At 40.4% G+C, this 19,772-nt stretch overlaps 1 protein-coding gene across 3 annotated transcripts in view; it reads left to right on the top strand.

Annotated features, from left to right (window-relative positions):
• The window catches only part of SKIC3 (SKI3 subunit of superkiller complex), a 46,996-nt gene extending 28,917 nt beyond the window's left edge, over positions 1–18,079 (top strand). Inside the window, exons 31-42 of one of the 3 annotated variants that reach the window (XR_015261509.1) lie at positions 1,832–2,050; positions 2,867–2,939; positions 3,655–3,708; positions 3,819–3,930; positions 4,887–5,015; positions 5,650–5,771; positions 6,806–6,964; positions 9,668–9,820; positions 11,618–11,748; positions 13,404–13,527; positions 16,576–16,722; positions 17,496–18,079. Coding sequence is in view for 1 of the 3 variants with exons in the window: in XM_086771529.1 (XP_086627655.1) it covers positions 1,832–2,050; positions 2,867–2,939; positions 3,655–3,708; positions 3,819–3,930; positions 4,887–5,015; positions 5,650–5,771; positions 6,806–6,964; positions 9,668–9,820; positions 11,618–11,748; positions 13,404–13,527; positions 16,576–16,653 (1,354 nt within the window). In the remaining 2 variants the exon portion in view is untranslated. The other 2 variants (XR_015261510.1, XM_086771529.1) reach the window with 2 other exon arrangements.
• Positions 18,080–19,772: the final 1,693 nt, after the last annotated feature.

The raw sequence follows: 19,772 nt of genomic DNA, 5'->3' as shown, positions 1-19,772 counted from the left end.
GTATGGAGTGGTTTGTGCAGTTTGGATGTCTGATATCCTTGAATGGTGGTTTTAATAGCTTTCTCTGATAGGATAATATTGATCTGTAATTGTCCTAAGCACTAAGTAATTTTTTTTGCTCGTTAGCTGTAAGAAATCTAGGTGACTAATGAATACAATTTCAGTTTAGATACTCAGAAATCTCCAGAACAACTGTGTTCCAAGCGTCACAGACAAAGACAATCTTCTAGCTTCCCCATGAAAAGAGACAGATCTGTATCAGTTGTTCACTTAAGTCATGAATGTCTCCTTTTTTTTTCAGAGCTGTGGAGGCTGAAAGCCTGTGCACCATTGTTAGTCTCCTAGTAGCTGTGGATTAAGAGCTGACATCTCAGACTCTCAGAATCAACTCTCTCAATAGAGAACTTCAGTGGTGGTTTAGGAAAGTAATGCTACAGTGAACATGTCTAGACCTGAATTGGAAACACAGTGCTGCAAAGATATACAGTGAATTTTAGTAACAGGAACAAAAATGGTGCATTCTAGTCCAATGGATGTCTTTATTGACTGTAATTCAGGCTAGATGTCTTAAAGAGCATGAGTTGGACCTTGAACAAGAAGCTGCCTACCTTCTTTTCTCATGGCCAGCTTGGTACAGAGATTTTTAGCAGTGAGTGTGTCTTTATAGCTAATGTGATAGAATCCCATTTCTTACTTGTTGAAGGGCAGCACCTTTGCACCAGATAACAAAGTGCTGGCTATTCAAGTTTATATTTAACAGCTCTTAGAAATTTTCTTGCTCAGAACTCAAAACAAAGCACGGAATCATAAGTTCACATTCTTGTCTTATTTTGAAGGCAAAAATCATTAAAAGCTTAGTTAGGAGCCTATAGTCACCTGATAAGTGGAAGTCAGCAGTGCTTAGTTCTCTAGTTATGCTTAGGATATGACAGTGAATCAACTCCAAATTACCGTTGCCATACAGTTTTCTTATTTGCCTCAATTTAGTTTGTATTGCAGTTTATTGAATTGCCTTTATTGTAAGAACACCTTCAACTACTACATCAGTTAAGGTCTTTGATTTTGGTTGTTTGTACTGAGCTCACTGTTTGCATTCAATGGAGGTGAAGATCAGGGGATTAACTTGAGTTAAGTGATCTTCACCTATATGAGAAAAATGTACTGAAAAAATCAGTAGCTCTATCTAGTAAAAAATCAGTAAAGCTGGGAATACTGTTGATGGGAGGTTGAACTGCCCCTCGTAGTGACACAATTGGAACAGTGCAACTGACAGTGGTACTAAAACCAATGGATGGTGTAAAGCATGTTCAAACCACCTTACACTGGAACAAATCTTGATGTAAGCGAGGTGTAATTTCTCAAGAACATCCCTTTTCTCAGAAAGAACACTTCTGTGCAGCAGGCTTTTTCCTTCCTGGATTTCTGTTGCAAAGCTGTAAATAGGTGTGCTACAACTCAGGTTTGATACTAGTTAAATACAGATGTCTTCAAGAAAAGAAAATAGTTGTCAGCGTTAGGCATTTTCTCTTACCGTTCATTTTATAGCTGCTCCTGAAGAACAACTAATGTGTCGGAATCTTGCCAAGTAGTTACGCATTATAAGCTTGAGTGCTGAAATGACACATGACCACTGCTGCTTTCCATATCCCAAGATCTCAAGAGTACTAATCTAGGTTGATCCATGATCCGTAGTGAGAGGCTGTTAATTCTGTATACCATACATGGTACATAGGAGCAAGAGGACTCAGAAGTAACAAGTACTCTTAATGTGAACAGTAAGTTTAATTTGTGCTCCAAAAAAGTGTCTCCTTCCCTCCCTCTGATTCAACAGCTCATTAAAGGAGCCTACTATGGAAAGTCTGAAGGCTTTGTGCACACTAGGACTGGTGCAGCAGGATGCTACGCTTGCGACAGCAGCCCTAAAAGAATTACTGAAGCATGATAAAGGGAATGATGGGATTTATGAGAGGTGCCTGATTGCATCTGCTGTTTATGCATTGCAAGGTAGAAATGTGGTGGTCCAGAGAGAAGTCTCCAGAGCAATACACAGGTACGTATTTTGTCTTTCTTTAGATTGCCTTGTAAATATATTGCTTTGGTTACATTGAACAGTAAGCAAACATCTGTTCACTTGCAGCATTCCTGTGAAAAAAAAAAACTGTTTTTCAAACATGAGGTCATTGCTTAAGGTTGTAGCATCAGCTGACAGAAGCTCGCATTCTGATTTATGGGATCAAATGGCAGAAGTTTCATGGCTTGTTTGGGGTTTTCTGGTTTTGTTTTGCTGCCCTCTGTGGTAGCTAGATCTGTTCACTGTTCTGTGAAAGCATTTTCATCATAGGAGGCAGACCCTTCAACCTAGAAAAGTCTCTATGGCTTTTATTTAATATTTAGCAGCCTCTGAAGCTGTTCATTCTGTTGGCTAGATGTCTGTGTTTAAGTGTGTTTTGGTTAACCCTAGCATTACAGAAAGGGGGAACTTTAATCAATGCCTTTAAGCAAGACAGGCCTTATAGTCTTTCCAGGTGTTTTCAGAAACTGTTCTTTACGGAAATAGTTTTTCTCCAACTGCAATTAAAATTCCTTGGTCTTCACGCTATGAGGACAAGACCTATAGTCCTAAAGTTTATTTATTTTCTTCCTGTCAATATTAATATGCATATTCTACATTTTATTTCTTTAGCCTGCAATATAACTTCGATGTTGTGGGTTTTTAAATTACTACCCATGTCTACTTTCAACCACACTGGGTTGTTTCCTTAATAGAAAAAGATGAATTTGGGGTTTATGGTAACTGTCTACCGAGTCATGGGAGACCAGGTTTGTATCAAAACCAGGAAATCTAATATCCCTGTTCTTTTCTCAGTAACCCTGATAATGCCGCCCTCTGGTCTCTGCTTTCTGGACTAGTTCCACTGTACACGCTACAAAAGACAAAAGTAAGTGCATTGCTGTAATACGTGTGTGCTGTTTACATCCTGAGTAGTCTGTTGTTTCTTAACTAAAAACCCCCCTCACCCCTCAGTGCATGGACATTCCCTAGTTAATGTGAAAACTTAAGGCTTACATACACAAGCACGTAAGGAGCAAGGCACGGGTACATACTGAAGTTACATACCAAATTATTTTGATCTTTCATGGGGTAGCAAGTCTTTATCTTCTTGAAATAAACTTACAGGAAAAATCTACTAGAATTAATCCCATAAGAAAAGGCTGTACTATGTATAATTTTTTGTTTAGTTTTATACATATGTGTGTGTGTATGTAACTATATGTTAGGATTTACCTATGTTGAATTTGTTTAATCAATTTCACTTTTCACACGAGCCATTATTTCCTTGCTGCTTTTTATTAGCTCTTCTCCAAATAAATGTATTAATTTATGTCAAATATATAAACAGAAATAGCACCTGAAAACAAGCCCCTTTCTATATAGGGCTAAAATTAGAAATACAACACGTAGATAAACTCTGCTCCTGAATATCTCTTCCTAATTCTTTATAAAAACATCATACTGCAGATAAGGAATCTCATTGTGCAAACTTTGTATTTCTGATTGACAAAGATAAAACGATGTTGACATTAAGTTTTGTATAAAATCTCTTAATTAATCAGTAATATACCCAGACAAATTATTTCTTTTTAATCTTGCAGGGGGGAGCTGTGGCAGGAAACATTGCACACGTACTTGATGTAAACCATGGAAAGGTTTGGCTTCCTGAAAACACAGACTTTATAATTTCATAAACAATCCTGAAATTAATTCCATCTGATCACTTTTAAATAGTGTTAAGTCACTTTTATATTCTGTTTTGTAGGAAGTCCTGCTGAATGTTGCAGTTAATCAGTTGGCAGCAGGATGTCACATGTTAGAAGATGAGAAAAACAATCCTCTGAAAAATATTCAGAAGGCAATCCACCTCTGTCCAGGTTACTCTTGTTCTCAAACACAGTAGTGATTTTTTACCCATTAGAAACAAAATTATTGTGCTAACAAAAAAAATCTGCTTTTCTTGGGTTGCGTTAGTGTTTTGAGTCATCTGTGTATATTTTGGAGAGAATGTCCCTGCTCCTTGCAGGGGGTTTGGACTAGATGACCTTTAAAGATCCTTTCCAACCCAAACAATTCTGTGATTTTAATGCGTAGTGTTGAAATTTTAACTGTCATTCCAAGTTTAGACGTGGAGAATTAAACCAGACAAGGAGTTTTAAGACTTGTTTGAAAACTTGGGCAATTTGTTAATCTCTCACCAGAAGATATAAGTATTATTTTGTATATTAGACAAAAAAGAAAAACACATTTCTCTCAGGGTCAATATGCTACACCAAGCAGAAGAGATTTATTAATCCAGTTTGAGAATTTTGGTTGGAAATGTTCTGTTACAATATGCTGGTTATGAACCATAGGGAACTGTTCACGTGTTACTAAATGGTGATCTTCATTAAATGGATGAAGTACAGATTTAGTGGGGTTTTCAAGTGCTAATTTGCACTTGATAGTAAAATACCAAAGCATTGTTTCTTTTGCAGTAATTTTGCTCTGATGCGTTAGTGTTGCTGTAAGTTAAAATTTTTAATTTTAGTTGTCTGCAGGTAGACACCAGACTATGACAGTTATTCAAAAGCAGTATACTTTACATCTGACTTTTTTACATTTTCACGCTTTGTTTCATTTTGCTGGCAAAATTCGTTATCTTTGGGATGAAAATTAACATGGGTGAAATCTTTAACTGAGCTCTGTCTAGTTCAGGATAGTGTTTTTACAGTGTTCCATTGGTAACTATTGGTTCCATTGGTTTTTATGGTTAATCTGGTAAAGACCATTCCAAACTTACTACTGTCATATTTAGAATGGGCACGAGCTGCCTTTAACCGTTCTTTTCTAGATAATCCTGCTGCCTGGGCAGTGCTAATGGCAGCCTGTCATGCTGAAAACACTGTTGTCTGTCTAAACAACACTCAGCCAAAGCGAACAGGTCTGGAGATGACACTGGTATCTACAGTTTCAGCCAAAAGTAAGCTATACAAGTTTTCTAGTTTTAAGAAAATAAAATAAAATTGAAATACTCTAAGCTTGCAGTACTCTTCTGAATTTCAGAAACTCTCAAAGAAGCTGAGAATTGCTGAGTAGTGGTTTGAGCTGTAACTGTATTTTATCATGTAAAAATGCTAAATCCTAATGCACAGCTAGAGTTAATTACTCAGTCACAGCTTGCTTTCCCCTCCAAAGCCTCAAATGCTTTTTTTGAATAAGTACTTCTGAACTCTGATGCCTAAATGGGTGGATGGATGTATTACAGCGTGGGAACGCTGCTTACAAGGAAAGGCTAAAGTAGTGTTGAGTTCTGTAACTTTTCTGGTAGAGGAATAAGCTCAGCCTCAGTCTTGCTCAACACCTGTAGTGTTTTGAAAACCGGAATGAAAATTCTGTATTTGAGTGCTCTCAAAACATTAACTAAAGTAGTGTATTCTTTTCTTCCCCTCTTCTTGCTTTTCATTTTGCCATCTCTTAATGTTCCTAGTAGTGAAGGAAGCCGTGTCAGATTAATTCTCCTACAAGTTTTCTCTTACCATATGTAGAGCATGTGACATGGTATGCCACTACAGCATGTGCAGTAATCTGGTTAAGTGTTTTATCTGTTTTTGCAGCTGGAGACAATAACCTTCCACGTAATTATGTCCGGACTCTTGAAGAGTGGTGTCTGTGTCAAGCTATTACCAGTCTAGAGGAGACTGGTAAACTCTCAGAAGCTGAAGCTCTTTGTACCAAGGTATGATGGCATCATAGTGGCAGATTGTGCTAGAGTTACATAGAAATCACAATTTATGTGCATTTTACAAAAAGGTAGTCTTTGAATTGCCAACTGTCTGTTCCATCAGAGCTACAAGATGCAATAGTTGCTGACATTTGCCCCCTCCCCATGATACTCTGTTTGCAACACCAGCTTTATTAGTAGTTGAATCAAGCAGTGTATGCCATGACATAGCTCAGTCTGCCCTTCCTGCCTTTGTTCATTAACCTAGGATTAAGCAAAACATTACCAAAATTCAAGGCAAGAAGTGCAGATGGGAGACTTGCAGGGAACTTCATTGTCTTCTTCTCTGTTGTGTTGGTACTCCATTTCAAAGCCACAAGTGGATGATACAAGTTTAATTATTAAAAAAAAAAAAAAAAGTCTTAAGGCCACACAGTTGGGGAACAGGTTAAATAACACGTAATGTGACTTGTAGCAAGTTCACATGCTTCACCTGAGAAGAGTAAAGCAACAGATGGCTAGTTTTCTGTCTTTGCTTTCTTGCATGAGTTTTTTCTGAAAAATACATTATAGGTATTGCTGTTATTGAACAGGAAATGTTTAGCAAAGTGCTTCTGTTCCAGTGAGAATAAAGCACCTTAGCTGGGAGAACTGAAGTTGCTTGGAACATACTCAAGGTCACTTTTAGCCACAAGACAAGTTTTTGCCTTCATTTGCCTAAAACTTGTAATGATTGTAAAGCCAAAGGAGATCTAGAGGTCTGCTATTAACCTCTCTGTCTTCTAGAAATGTCTAAAGGTAGGACAGGTAGAAAATTTAGGGTAGACTTCAAATGTCTTTTGAGGACAGATGAAACATTATCTATTTTCCTCTGTCAATTCCTGGAACACTCCTTTGTGTAGAGTAGGAGGAAGATGCCATTTTGCAAGCCTCCTGAGAGTCCTTTCAAGGCTATTTTCTGTAAAGACCAAAACGGAAAGATCGAAATATCTTCAGATATTTGGAAAAAAATAATTCTTTTATCAAGTTGAGCCTTGTTTTGATTTTAGGGTTTAAAAAGCTGCCCTGAGCACCCAGCTCTGTTTTTGCTTTTGAGACAAGTTCAGTGTAAGCAGCTGTTGCAGTCTCACAAAGAACTTCCAGATGCCATCCTGGAGGAGCTTCACAAGACAGTCATGACCAGTTCAACTTCAGTTGCAGCCTGGCAAGTAAGTGTGGGTTCTCTCCCTGACTTGGTGTGCCGCTCTCAGCAGAGTGTGCACTGTAAGTGGGTGGGAGTTTGTTTCACTGTTTGCTGAGAGCCAGTGACAGAAAAAAATACTTCAATACTTTCTTAAGTTGTAACATTATGTTAGCTTTCTTTAGTAGCGAAATTAATAATGACTGTTTGTAAGAGCAAATAGATATGGAGGCAGGAGAATTACAGTTGCCTGTGTATTGAAATAAACCCCTGGCACCTGTGTCTTTGGGGACCTGTGACTTAGCGCATAAGCAGAAACCAGTGAAATACTTTGTAACCCATAAGAATAGATAGAAGTAAATGGTTTCCTAATGTAATAATATAAAATTCCTTATTCAGGGTCTGAAAATCTGAGTAAGTCTCTTTCTCCATAATCTCCTGACATCAGATATCACTCTTCTATTGAGTAAATTGAGTCTGCAGGGAAGAGAAATCACTCTCAGTAACAGTTTTCACTCCCTGCCTCCCTTCCTTGGCATCACGACAGATCATTTTTAGTCACAATGAAGGAGCTCTAACTTGTATGCTGCTTCTGAGAAATCTGTCTCACACGTGCCAGGAGATCTTTCTGGTGATGCAGCATATTTATTTATTTATTTCCTAGCTGTTCCTGTTAGTTACAGTTACTGTCTTCCTTTACCAACGTTAGCAGCGCGTGGTTTAGAAAAATTGCATGAACTTTTTTAGAGTCCTTAAGTAGTTTTAGGATTTATGGTGCTCCCTCTGCCTGTTGAACAAGTAGAATCCTTGTTTGTGGTAAGATTCTCTAAAGCTGGCTTCAGACTTGGAAGATGAGTGCAAGGCTGCTGTAGAGATCATTATCTCACTTGGTATAAGCCTGCAGATCCTCTTCCCTGCTGGAGCATAGGAGTATCATTTGTGGAAAGGTGCTTTTTTTGATGCGTTTTTCTTTTGCTTGTGAGACTTCATGTTTCTGAACTGCAGAACTCATTCAGGTTGGATTTGCAAACTATGGAGGCATGCAAGACATGATTGTACCCTCTATGTTGCTAATATATTTAGAAAATGGAATTAAGGCTTATATACATTCTGCAAGCATTTCTTGCATAGCCAAGGGTCATCTTGCCCACAAGCAAGGAGAAGTAGTGAACTGAAATTGTATGTGGGTTTGAGGGAGGGAGGGGTTGTTTTGTTTTGTTTTTTTCAATGCAGGCCACAGATAAGATACCTCAGAAGAAGATCTTTGCAGCCTTCAATAAATGAAGATATTTCTCAGGGCTTGGGGTAGCATTCTGAAAAAGCCTGGCTACTGCATCTGTTCCTAATGGATAAATCTATGCTTTTATGTTTTCTGGCTCTGGACTTCCGAAGAGTTGATGAATGTTTTGTCTTACTCAGAAGTATCCATCATGATGCCTTACAATTTTACTAAGTTAGAGGGGCCATTAACTTTGCTTTTTGCTGAAGTTTTTGGCTTTTGTCTAAATGATTTTGCAGGATTTAGGAGTGCTGCTGAACTAGTGTTCTGATGCTGTTCTACTTTTTGCACTCTGGCTTACCAGGAAAATAGAGAAAAGCTGGTCTGGCAGAGCTGCCATTGTGCCATTGCACGAGGGTTCTCTTCTCCTTCACATCTTATGTGCTAGATAGTTTTACCTGCAAAGAGCTGAGGCCAAGGAAATATTTTTATTTTTTTTTCTCCATGAGTGGATGTTTTACTTGACAAAGCATTCCTGCAGCTTGATGTGAAGGATGCACAATTTCACCAGTGCTAACAAATGTCTCTTCTTAATGATTAATAACTTCTATGCATCAGAAAGGATTAGAGCTTTGCCCCTTCTCACACCAAGTAGACTTTAGCTAGCAAAAGTCTAAGGACTTTTGCTTAAAAGCAAGAAAATTAATTTTTTAAATAAAAAGTTACATTGTTTGCTTGGTCCAGCAAAGAATATTTCTAAATGTGGCTTATGCATCTTGGTGCATATCATGTACACATCAGGAATTTGCAAACTCATAGTTGCATCTGCTTCAAAAAACATGACATGACTAAAGAATTGAAGAGTGAGAAGATAGAATATTTTTCCTTCTTTTCATGAGAAAATCCAGGACATCTTGTGGTGGTGGAGCAGGCAGCAGGAGCATCGAACTACGCAGAGATCGCAGTGTCTACTTCTTTTGCCCCGTCTGGCTCCTCCAGCATGACCCTGCTTGGTCAGAAACTGCGTAGCCCAAGGCTACACCTGTCATCTGAGCTCAGGCTCACGTTGTGATGTCTTTCATGTTGCTGGTGTTACTCAATTGGGCTAGAAAAAGCTGTGTTCCAGAGGAAGAATTACCTTTTCACCTCTACAGAGAGACAAATGAGATACAACACAATGTTCTTCTAGTCTGTATGATGACTTTCACAAAGCTGGTCATATTATTTGTTCACCGATGAGCAATCTGCAGATTAAGACCATTATCAAGCAGTTGTCCATGGGTGGTCAAGGGAACTCTGAAATAAGTTACTGGTTTACTGCCAGCTCTGCAGCAGCCTACATTTTCCTGCAGAGTGGTGCGTAGTTTGTTGTTGGAATGTGGGCTGGGTGGGTGGTGGTGTTTTAGCTAATAGTGTGCTGTGGTACTCTCATTAATTGAACTGAATTATATTATCTAATGGATGTGTGTTTTGGTGGCTCCATAACTGATTTTGTTGAATGTCTCTTTTCAGTGGCTGGCAAAAGTATATCAATCTCAAAGAATGATGGTTGGAGCAGAGATGTGCTACAGAAAGAGTCTGCAGTTGGCGTCACAGCAGGGCAGCTGGAATGGGAAGCTATCCAGTCTGCTCAGGCTAGCGATGCTCGCACTGGAAGTCTGCATGGTAGGATAGTCAAAATTACATAACTGCATGATTTAACAGGAGTTCATGGGATGCAAGGCTTCTGCAGTCTTTAAATGAAGTTCCTATTTAAATGACTGCCTTTTATGAACGACAACTGGAGAACGAAATGAAACTGCAAGGGGCAGTGGGCTGTTTTTAGAATATCTCTTTGTAAGAGCAGTCCATATAGAACTGCTGCATACATAAAGAGGCTAACTTGTTCAATAAGGCTTATTTCTCTAATATCAGATTCAGTTTGGTCATCCAAATTGATGTACCTTTCAAGTCTCGGCCCTCTTGTTCAGACAACTGCCTTAATAAACATTTTTCCCCTGCCAGTGCCTGGAGACTTCACCCAAGTTTCAAATAACTTTATGCTGTACGGTCATTTCTGGACATAGTGCCTTGCCTTAAAGTATAAGGACAATCTAAGGGAGATGTACTTTGCGGTATAAAGAAAATTATGCTACTCCTTGCACCAAGGGGCCAGGTGAATGTAACTCAAATTCTTGGCGAGTGTCTTTTCTGTGTAAGCGTTGTCACTCTAGAAACTCGAACTGCACTACCGAACCTCTTTGAAGTCTGGTGTAAAAGGCAGATACTGCTGTGATCTTGTCTAACAGTTTTTCATGTATTTTAACAGATGATCAAGCTAACAGCATAATCAAAATCAGGCAAAGGAACCCCATATATCCCGGGCGCTTATGTAAGAAAAGGCAGTCAGTTTTACCGAGAATAAAGCTGCAGAGCTGTTGCTTCTGGTGGGACAAGAGAATCCCCCTCAGTGTAGACAAGTTTCTTTTTCACAAGTCATATGCTTCAAACAACAGAATTTCTCAAGTGACAGGATTTTTCCTCCCATCACTCTTCTGTCCATTTTCTAGTGGTCTGCTCCCTGTTTCCTTTAGCTCCTAAATGTCTCCACAGGTAGCAAGGTACCCTCTAAACTTAATTAATACTGCCTCTTCAAATGCTGGCCTGAGTTGCCTGAGAATATATGAGACTTTCTTTAGAATTGTAATTAGTACGAAATTGATTATCTCATCTCTGCTTTTTCCACGAGCAGAGCAGCTGATCAGTGGATTTCTGTTTGGCCTCTCTAATCTACACTGGCTTAATTAAATGTGCAAAAGCCTAGTGAAAACCTTGCTTAGATCCAAGAAAGCTCTTGGTTTTAAAATTGCTTGTCTCCCAGTTATCTGTCCAAATGAAAATTTGGGCACCCCTTCAAGTGCAGTGATTCGAATGCTATCTGGACACAATGGGAAAAATAAGATTTTTTTTCTTAAGCCGAAAGATACAGGGATTTGCGCAGTAGTTGCTCTACTTAGGTAGTCTTGGAGTTGGTTTTTACTTCTGGTAGAATACATTATCACTTCTGGGGGTAAATTCTACATTCTAGTCTTGTACGTGGGATGAAATTTTACAAGGTGAAGAGCAAACAAGCGTTTATGATTAAAATAAGCATTACTAAAACATGTATGGAAAAAATAAAACGAATCTTTGCAGAAACAAGCAAGTGGAATGCTGGTAAGGCTGATCCTAGAATATTTCATGTAACTTTTTACAGGCTTTTCTAACCCCTGTTTGTTTGGTTTTGTTTGTTGTTTTGGGTTTTTTTGTCCCCAAGAAATCTTTCTAACCTACCAGATACTTCATGTAACTCAAAAGAGCTTGAATTAAACCTACTCTTAAGTGAGCTGCAAACAAAAAAAAATATTTACTCTACACACTACAATAAAGCCCTTTCTTTTTTCTTTTTTTTTTCCCCTTTTTTATTATTTTATTTTATCACAGGCTAATGTCTCAAATGAGCACTGGCCATCCTTGGTTCAGGAGGCAACAACTGAAGCTTTGAAGCTTTCTCCTTGCCCAGTGGCAACTCTCCTACAAGCACTGTTACAGTATCATCGCAAAATGGGAGCCAGGTGGGTTCCAATGGAGCACACTGTTTAAAAGTACAAGTGGTCATTATTCCCAGATCTGACTCCAAGAACTAAAAGAAAATTGAGAACAGGAATTAATTCTTGAAGTAGTAAGGCAGTCAAATGGGAGAGGGGAAGGAGGTGGTAGTGTTGGGAGCAGGAAGGGGCAGAATCTTCCTCCTTTTCTCAAAAAAAAAAAAGGTGTATGAGAAAAGCAGCTGTAAGAGAGCTTTTATTTTAATAGCATGTTACTTAAATAAACTAATCGGGAAGACTATACATTTCTTAAAGATCTTGTTAAACAACACAGTGAAAACAAATACCACTGTGCTGTCTACTGCTGGGATTCATTTTGATCCTAAATTGGGCTCACGGTCAAAGTTCATGTTCATTCCCAAACAATCAGGCGTTCACTGTGGCTTTTTGAGGAAAGGAAGGAAGATTTCGGGGAGGACACTTGGAATCTTCCTACATTGTGAGTTTGGTTATTAAGTCTAGTTTGCCTTTTACAGTATTTTTGCTTAAGCTATGGAAAATTGGTATATTCTTGATGTCTTTGTTCAGTAACTTCACCCGATTTTATAGATTTTTTTTTTTTTTTTTTAACAAACCGGCTTACTTTCTCTGTGGGCTTTTAAAAAGATGACAGGCAGCCTACTGTGATTGTGATGGTTATAGATTATCATTAAATTAGGCTGAAAACTTATTCAAGCAATTAATATCAGTCTTATTATAATTTCAGATATTAACTTATTTAAACAGTAGGATATGTCACAAGCTCTAATTGATCTGCCTAGGTGTTTCATAATCCTGAAACAAGAAAGTAGTCTTAACTACAAATAGCAAACAAAAACCAGGTGTAGCCTCTCAACAGCCTGTTAAATCCCACTGTACTGGAAAATCATATTGGTTATACGGGACAGAATTCTTGAAACAAGAGCCAAAGCTCATGGAGCACCAGTGAATGAATGTGACTAAACTAATCTGTTTTTACCAGATTTCTACGGCACAATGAATTTGAAAATGTCTTAGGTATAAGCTGGCAGTGTTGGAAGGTAGCATCAGCCAAATAGAAGTTTAGACTTCGTGTAGTGCAGTATTCTGGTTTCCTTCTCTTCTGCCATTTCACGTCTTGCCTCTCTGTTTGCAGGAACTGCAGTACCTTTTGTGAGTGCCTGAATTAAATAAATTTGTGTATAATATTACATTCTACTGGGATTATTAAGATTTGTGGTAGTACCCACTTCTCTCAGGTGCAATGTTTTCCAAAATATTTATTTCATAGCTGTTAAACAGGAGAATGAACACCTGCTGTACTTGTTCAGCGGATCATATACTGAAATCAGAGGTTGTGCTGAGTTCACAGATGGCGTGATGTTTATCATGTTATTGTAGCAGTCATAAAGTTTGGGTTACTTCCTAGTTAAAGAACCAACTGGACTGTAATATATTAAGCAGTATTTCTTAGTATTCTAGATGCAACTACATGGGAAGCAAAGGAACATATAACTCTGCTCCCTTACTTTCTTTGGTGGTATGGAAATAAGAACCTTCCCTTATTACTCCTGATCATTATAGCTTACTCTGGGATATTGGTATGTCACATGCAAGCTAGTCAGTTGCATTTGATTTGGATTATGTTTTGGTTATGCTTCTAGGGAGACTCGCCGAATGTTGGAAAGAGTGGTATATCAGCCGGGGAATCCAGAAACCATAGTGTCGGTCGCACGCTGGTACCTGCTGCAACATCTGTATGCCAAAGATGATTATGAATTAATAGATGTAAGACAGTCCATTTTATATAGAATGTCAGTCTATTTATGTTGAATATTGTGCCTGCAACTTGGAAGTGGGGTAGAGGGAGGCTAAGGAGGTGCTGGCTCACCTGCTCTAGAGGTTGCCATGTTTAAGGATTCCATACTGCCAAAACGTATTTCAGTTTTTGAAATTGCAGATTGCATTCAATTTGTTTGAAAGCCTTCCATTCCTCCATGCCATACAAATTAAAACCAAACAGTAAAATCTCTCTCTAATCCAAACTGGCAAGAATTTGACTAGTGACCCTCCAGTAGATGTGAGGGCCATTAATCAGAATTTTACAAGAACATATTAATGCACTAAAAATGTTAATTCTCTCTAGCCTGACTGGAACAGTGTGGTATCCTTGACCCAAAAGATCTGAACAGTGGAGTACTGTACTTTCTGTACTTAGGATGTTTATCATCCCTGTAATTACCGGTACATTATTTTCAGTACCTAGTGCATGGTACATTAGTTTCTGTTCATAGTACTTAACAAGTGGATTTGGTCAAACTCACAAATCCACACCGCTCTTTTGTGTGGTGCAAAGGGGGAGTTGTTCATTTTGCCTTGTAATTGGAGTCACTTTGCTACTCAGACTTTGAATATGCTCTCCTAATGATCTCACTGCTGCCACTGGCGTGATGACAACAGCTGTTCCCTGGTGAGACGTTGAATCTGTAATGAAGTGTGTTCGGAGGTACAACACATCAAGTGGGCTCCATACACTGACACACAGGTTCATAAAAAAGCCAGGATTAATGAATTCAGGTGATCCTGATACAACCTCATTGCAGTTACTTCTGCAAAGTCATCTGTACTCCATACTAATGAGTACTATAACAATAATGACTAGAGTAAAGATTTGCTTAGTTCTACTTCATTATTTTCCTCTTTAATATGTATAATGTGATTGGATTACGAGAGAAGTGCCAGAAGGTTCTGAACATCTGTGAATGTCAGGCTGTCATGGGAGCTTTTTTAACAAGCAGAAAAGCTGCAAGAAGGAGGTGTGGAAATTAAATCAAGGAAGGGTAAATTTAAATGGGGGAGGCAAAAGGATACCTTGGCAGTTTTGTTTACGTAGCTGCAGAGAATGGTCCTGTTCAGCAAATTTATACTAATGTACTAGCAGGAGGCAAGTGTGTGTCAGCAGGGAGGCAGGTCTCATCTAGCTCTGCTTGTTTCTTTGCCAGTAGGTAATTTGTCAAACCTGGTCTCTGCCTCAGGTAAGAAATGATGCTGTACTAGTGCATCACAAGTGACTACACGTTTAGCAAGTCACTACAGGGTGGGGGTTTTAAGTGCCTTAAGTCGTCACCAGCAACTTCTCTTTAAGTTGCTCCAGTCTTCACCAGCAAGGGCCCTAGCCACATCGCCCAAGTCACAGAAGGCAAAGGCAGGGACTGGGAGAATGAAGAACCACCCACTGTAGCAGAAGAGCAGGTTTGGGAGCATCTGAGGAACCTGAAGGTGCACAAGTCCATGGGACCCAATGAGATGCATCTGTAGGTCCTGAGGGAACTGGTGGATGAAGTTGCCAAGTCACTCTCCATCATATTTGAGAAATCGTGGCGGTCTGGTGAGGTTCCTGCTGACTGGAAAACGGGAAACATAACCATCATTCTTAAAAAAGTGAAACAAGAAAATTTGGTGGTCTTCCACGACAATGTTATAGCATTGATGGATAAGGGAAGAGCAAATGATGTCATCTCCCTGGACTTGTGCAAAGCATTTGACACTGTCCCGCACGACATCCTTGTCCCTAAACTGGAGAGACATGGGTTTGATAGACAGACCACTCGGTGGAGAAGGAGTTGGTTGAGAGAGTGGTGGTGAACGGCTCCATGTCCAAGTGGAGACTGGTGATGAGTGGCATTCCTCAGGGGTCCATATTAGGACCAGGGGCTTTCATATCTTTGTCAATGACATGGACAGTGGGATAGAGGGCACCCTCAGCAAGTTCGCCAACGACACCGAGCTGTGTGGTGCCATCGACATGCTGGAGGGGAGGGATGCCATCCAGAGGGACCTTGACAGGACCTTGAGAGGTGGGCCCGTGCCAGCCTCATGAAGTTCAGCCGGGCCAAGAGCAAGGTCCTGTATGTGGGTTGGGGCAATCCCAGGCACAAATCCAGGCTGGGCAGAGAATGGATCAAGAGCAGTCCTGAGGAGAAGGACTTGGGAGTGATGGTGGACGAGAAGCTCAACAGGGGCCGGCAATGCGCCCTTGTGGCCCAGAAGGCCAACGGCATCCTGGGCTGCATCCCCAGCAGCGTGGGCAGCAGGTCGAGGGAGGGGATCTTCCAGGGGATCTCTCTCTGGTGAGACCCCCCTGCAGCGCTGCGTCCAGCTCTGGAGCCCCCAACATCAGAAGGACGTGGAGCTGTTGGAGAGGGTCCAGAGGAGGCCACGCAGATGCTGAGAGGGCTGGAGCAGCTCTGCTGTGAGGCCAGGCTGGGAGAGCTGGGGCTGTTCAGCCTGGAGAAGAGGAGGCTCCGGGGAGAGCTGAGAGCGGCTCCCAGTGCCCAAAGGGGGCTGCAGGAAAGGTGGGGAGAGACTCTTCAGCAGGGCCTGGTGTGGCAGGACGAGGGGTGATGGTTTCAAAAAGGAGGAGGTAGATTTAGATTGGATATTAGGAAGAAATGTTTTACCCTGAGGGTGGTGGAGCACTGGCCCAGGTTGCCCAGAGAGACGGTGGGTGCCCCATCCCTGGAAACATTTGAGGCCAGGTTGGCCGGGGCTCTGAGCAACCTGATCTGGTTGGAGATGTCCCTGCTCCTGGCAGGGGGGTTGGGCTGGGTGGGCTTTAACGGTCCCTTCCCACCCAAACCGTTCTGGGATTCTGTGATTCTATAGTTTAGACAAGCTGATGTGTAATGTGGAATATTTCCTATCTGGGGTTAGGGGTTACTTAATCTTTTAGGGAAACTGCATAGCAGAAAGTAAAATGCACTTGAGATTCCCAGTAAAATATTAACAGAGAATTTCTGAAAATGTGTTTTTTTCATTGTTTGTTTTTCTCTGCAGGTACTTATAGAAAATGCCAAAGCTAATGGGGATGTCAGAGTTCTGGAACTAAATGAGAAATTGTCATCAAGTGCCTAGAATGGACTGTCATCTGAAGTGAACACTTCTGTTCATGCGACTTAATCAGTCCATCTCCCACAAGCAAATGTGATTTGGGCTTTTTTATTTGTTTGTGTCTGGGTTTTTTTGTTGTTGTTTTTGCATCAACTGCAACTTTGTCTTTAGTTTTACGTTTTCTCGAACAAAAGTAGGTTATTTTCTTATCGACATGGGTTCCGCCATAGAAATTTGAAGGGAAACCCCTAAATTTTGCTTTTGTTTTCTTCCTCGCTGAAACTTCAGCGCTATTCACAGTGGAGGGTCCTTGTCTTTATTTCCCTCTTGGACGCACATAGAGGTACAATATTAACTGCACAGGCGAGTGATGCAAGGCTGAAAAGCCTGCTTTTTCTCTCGGCGCAGAATCTTGCTAGCTAAGTAGCAGCATACTTTTCTTCTCACCCAGATAGTGTAAAACATTCAGAGATGTAAATGCCTGTATTCCTCTGATACACTTTATTTTACAGTCGAGACCCAAATCCACTTGGAATTTCATGTGTGGTGTCAGTTTATACTTTTTTAATTTTTTTTTTTTTTTCTTTTAGCTAAACTTAATTACAGCAGCATATCCTCTTGACTGTGGGCTTCGGTAAACATTCCCATCAAGAAAAGCTTGTGGTCGTCAAGGGCAGGGCCGTAGTTATAAACATGTATGACAGGCTCTATTTATGTCTTCATAATTCTGCTTCTGACTGCTTAATTGGATGAATCATGACAGTGGTTCTTAAGGCGTGATGTTATTTTGCCTTCATGTACATGAAAATTAAAAAAAAATAAAGCGATGATTCTGATGTCTTAATGTTACCATTGGGGATTTTCAGGTTGTTGACAAGACTCATGATAGCCGTTGTTTCCTGGTTTGAAGTTTCTTAAAATTACTTCCTGTCCACCCAAGTCTCACGATGGCTGATACAACCCCGTTACAGAGGAGCACGTCCAAGGCGGGCAGTGGGACTTGCACTGAGCACACGGTTGATTTCAGAACTAGTCGTGTTGAGCTTACAGAAGGCAGGACGCTGAGCTGGGGTGTGGGATGTGCATCTCTGTGACCAGCCACGCGCAGTGATCTCGGGAAAGCAGGCGAGAGCCACGAGCACGCTACTGTCTTTTTAAAGAGAAAAGCTAAGCGCAGTAGGCTGGGGTTTCTCCTCTCTGGAGGTGAGTAGAAACCTCTCTGAATGGCAAGAATCCCTCCTTGGCTCCCACACTTCCATTCTCCCACCCACCTCAGTGCAAAATACCTTCCTTAAAAAGATTTTTTCCAGTAAATTTAGATCGATTGTGGTTCCCTTCACAGCCTGCTGTCACATAGTCTTGAACTATCAGTAACTGCAAATATTAAAAGGGAATGCTGCAAAAGCCAGACTCGTGACTCTCAAGACTAGCTGTAACTTTTTTTAGCTTGCTGCTGTTAAAATTCTGGAAAAGTTCTTCCAGCCTGTAGTTCGTATCCTTGAGTGTGGTCTTGATATTTGTGCCTCCTGCTGTAGAGGTGGGAGAGCCATCATCGCCGGCCTGACGACAGCACAGTAAGCGTCTGCCTGCCCTTGTTGATGCATTAGGCAGAAATGCTTCTTCCACGTGAGCGTTAGCACTAGACCTTGAGTACCTCCTAACGCCTAGGAGAGCAGAGAAGTAACAACAGGCCCGAGGAACCAGCTACGTTACCCTCAACTCTGAATATTCTGTATTAGAAAAAAAAAAGTATGTTTCTTTTCTCTTCAGAAGACTCTGAAGTTACTTTTGCTGTGCACAGTGATGAACTGCGTGAACAAGATAATTACACAGCCCTCAGTTGTATTATGTGCCCTGTAGGGAAAAAAAAACAACCCCACATATCTCTCCCACCTACTCAGTGAAAAGTGCTCAGGGAACGTGAGTTTAAGTGTAAGCTTCTGCAGAATCCCGCGGTTTGAGGTAAAATCTTGCTCTCCTCATTTTTTAACAATGTATAGTCTCTACAGAACCAGCACTTGTAGAGGGTCTGCTGTGTAGCTGAAAAAATGTGTGAATTCATGCCGGCTGAGATAGCCCTGTATTTTATACTGCTGCAGAGCTCAGCTTCAGAATGCAGAGCACCGTGCAGAGGCACACAGGCGTCACTGAGCTGAGGAATGGATTTCACTGCCTGGGAAGTCATATGTTCAGCTGCTAGTACTGTAAAGGGGAAAAAATAAACGTTCCCCAACTGTAATTCGTTTTGTTATGTTGGCTCATGCCGAAGGCAGAATGGAATGAGATCCAATGAATTTCAAGGTAGAACTTTTTGCTGGTTTGGATAGGATGAATTTATATGCCTCTTACTCTTTCATACAAACATGAGACTGGCTTGCTTCTGAGAATTTTTTTTATTTATTTGGGTCATGCATGTCCATCTCATTCTCTGTATTTCACAATAACCGCTGGATTAGATTTCTACTCAACTTTTGAGCTTCTCTCAAAATGGTATTATAAAGTACCAGTGAGTAATTATATTACTTTAGTCTTACCTAACCTTAGAGTTTAACAAAAACACAGGTGTGTACTTCTCTCTCCCCAACACTTTTGTTTGATTCTGGTTTATAAAAAATTAAATTCATAGATACAAAACCCCTTGAAAACTTTTAATGCTGCACAAATGCAGCTTTGCAAGGAAAAGTACATTCCTAATCCTGCGGCCCAGTTGAATATGGTCCTGGATGTCTAGAATTTAGCTTTCCTTCTCTCCCAGTTAATTTGCTTTCTACTGATTTAACTGAGCAGCTAACTTTTAAAGTCAGTGTTTTCAGGGGAGAGAGGGTCACTTTGAGTTTGGTCGCAGTGTGGAGCCGTGAATACTGAGGTAACTCCTGTACACAGGGAAGTCACTCAAGCAACAGCAATGTTCCACATACAAATGCATGTGTGATCTGAATTTACAATTAGGCCCTCAAACCCGTCTTCTATAATCATACAAATCAGTGCTTAGAAAAAGCAACATTTGGTGTGCCATACTGCCATGTGAAAAGATAGATAGATAGAAAATGTGCAGCAATACTTTTGTCCTCTCTGTCCCAGGGTTAGACTCTGAAAGTTGTCTTCTTGCCTTTTTTTCCCTTCCTTTTTTTTTTTTTTTAATT

Source organism: Chlamydotis macqueenii, chromosome Z (genome assembly GCF_036417535.1).
Source record: "Chlamydotis macqueenii isolate bChlMac1 chromosome Z, bChlMac1.mat, whole genome shotgun sequence".
NCBI lineage: Eukaryota > Metazoa > Chordata > Aves > Otidiformes > Otididae > Chlamydotis > Chlamydotis macqueenii.
Note: the sequence above shows the minus strand (reverse complement) of the source record. Positions and strands in the feature narration are given on the sequence as shown.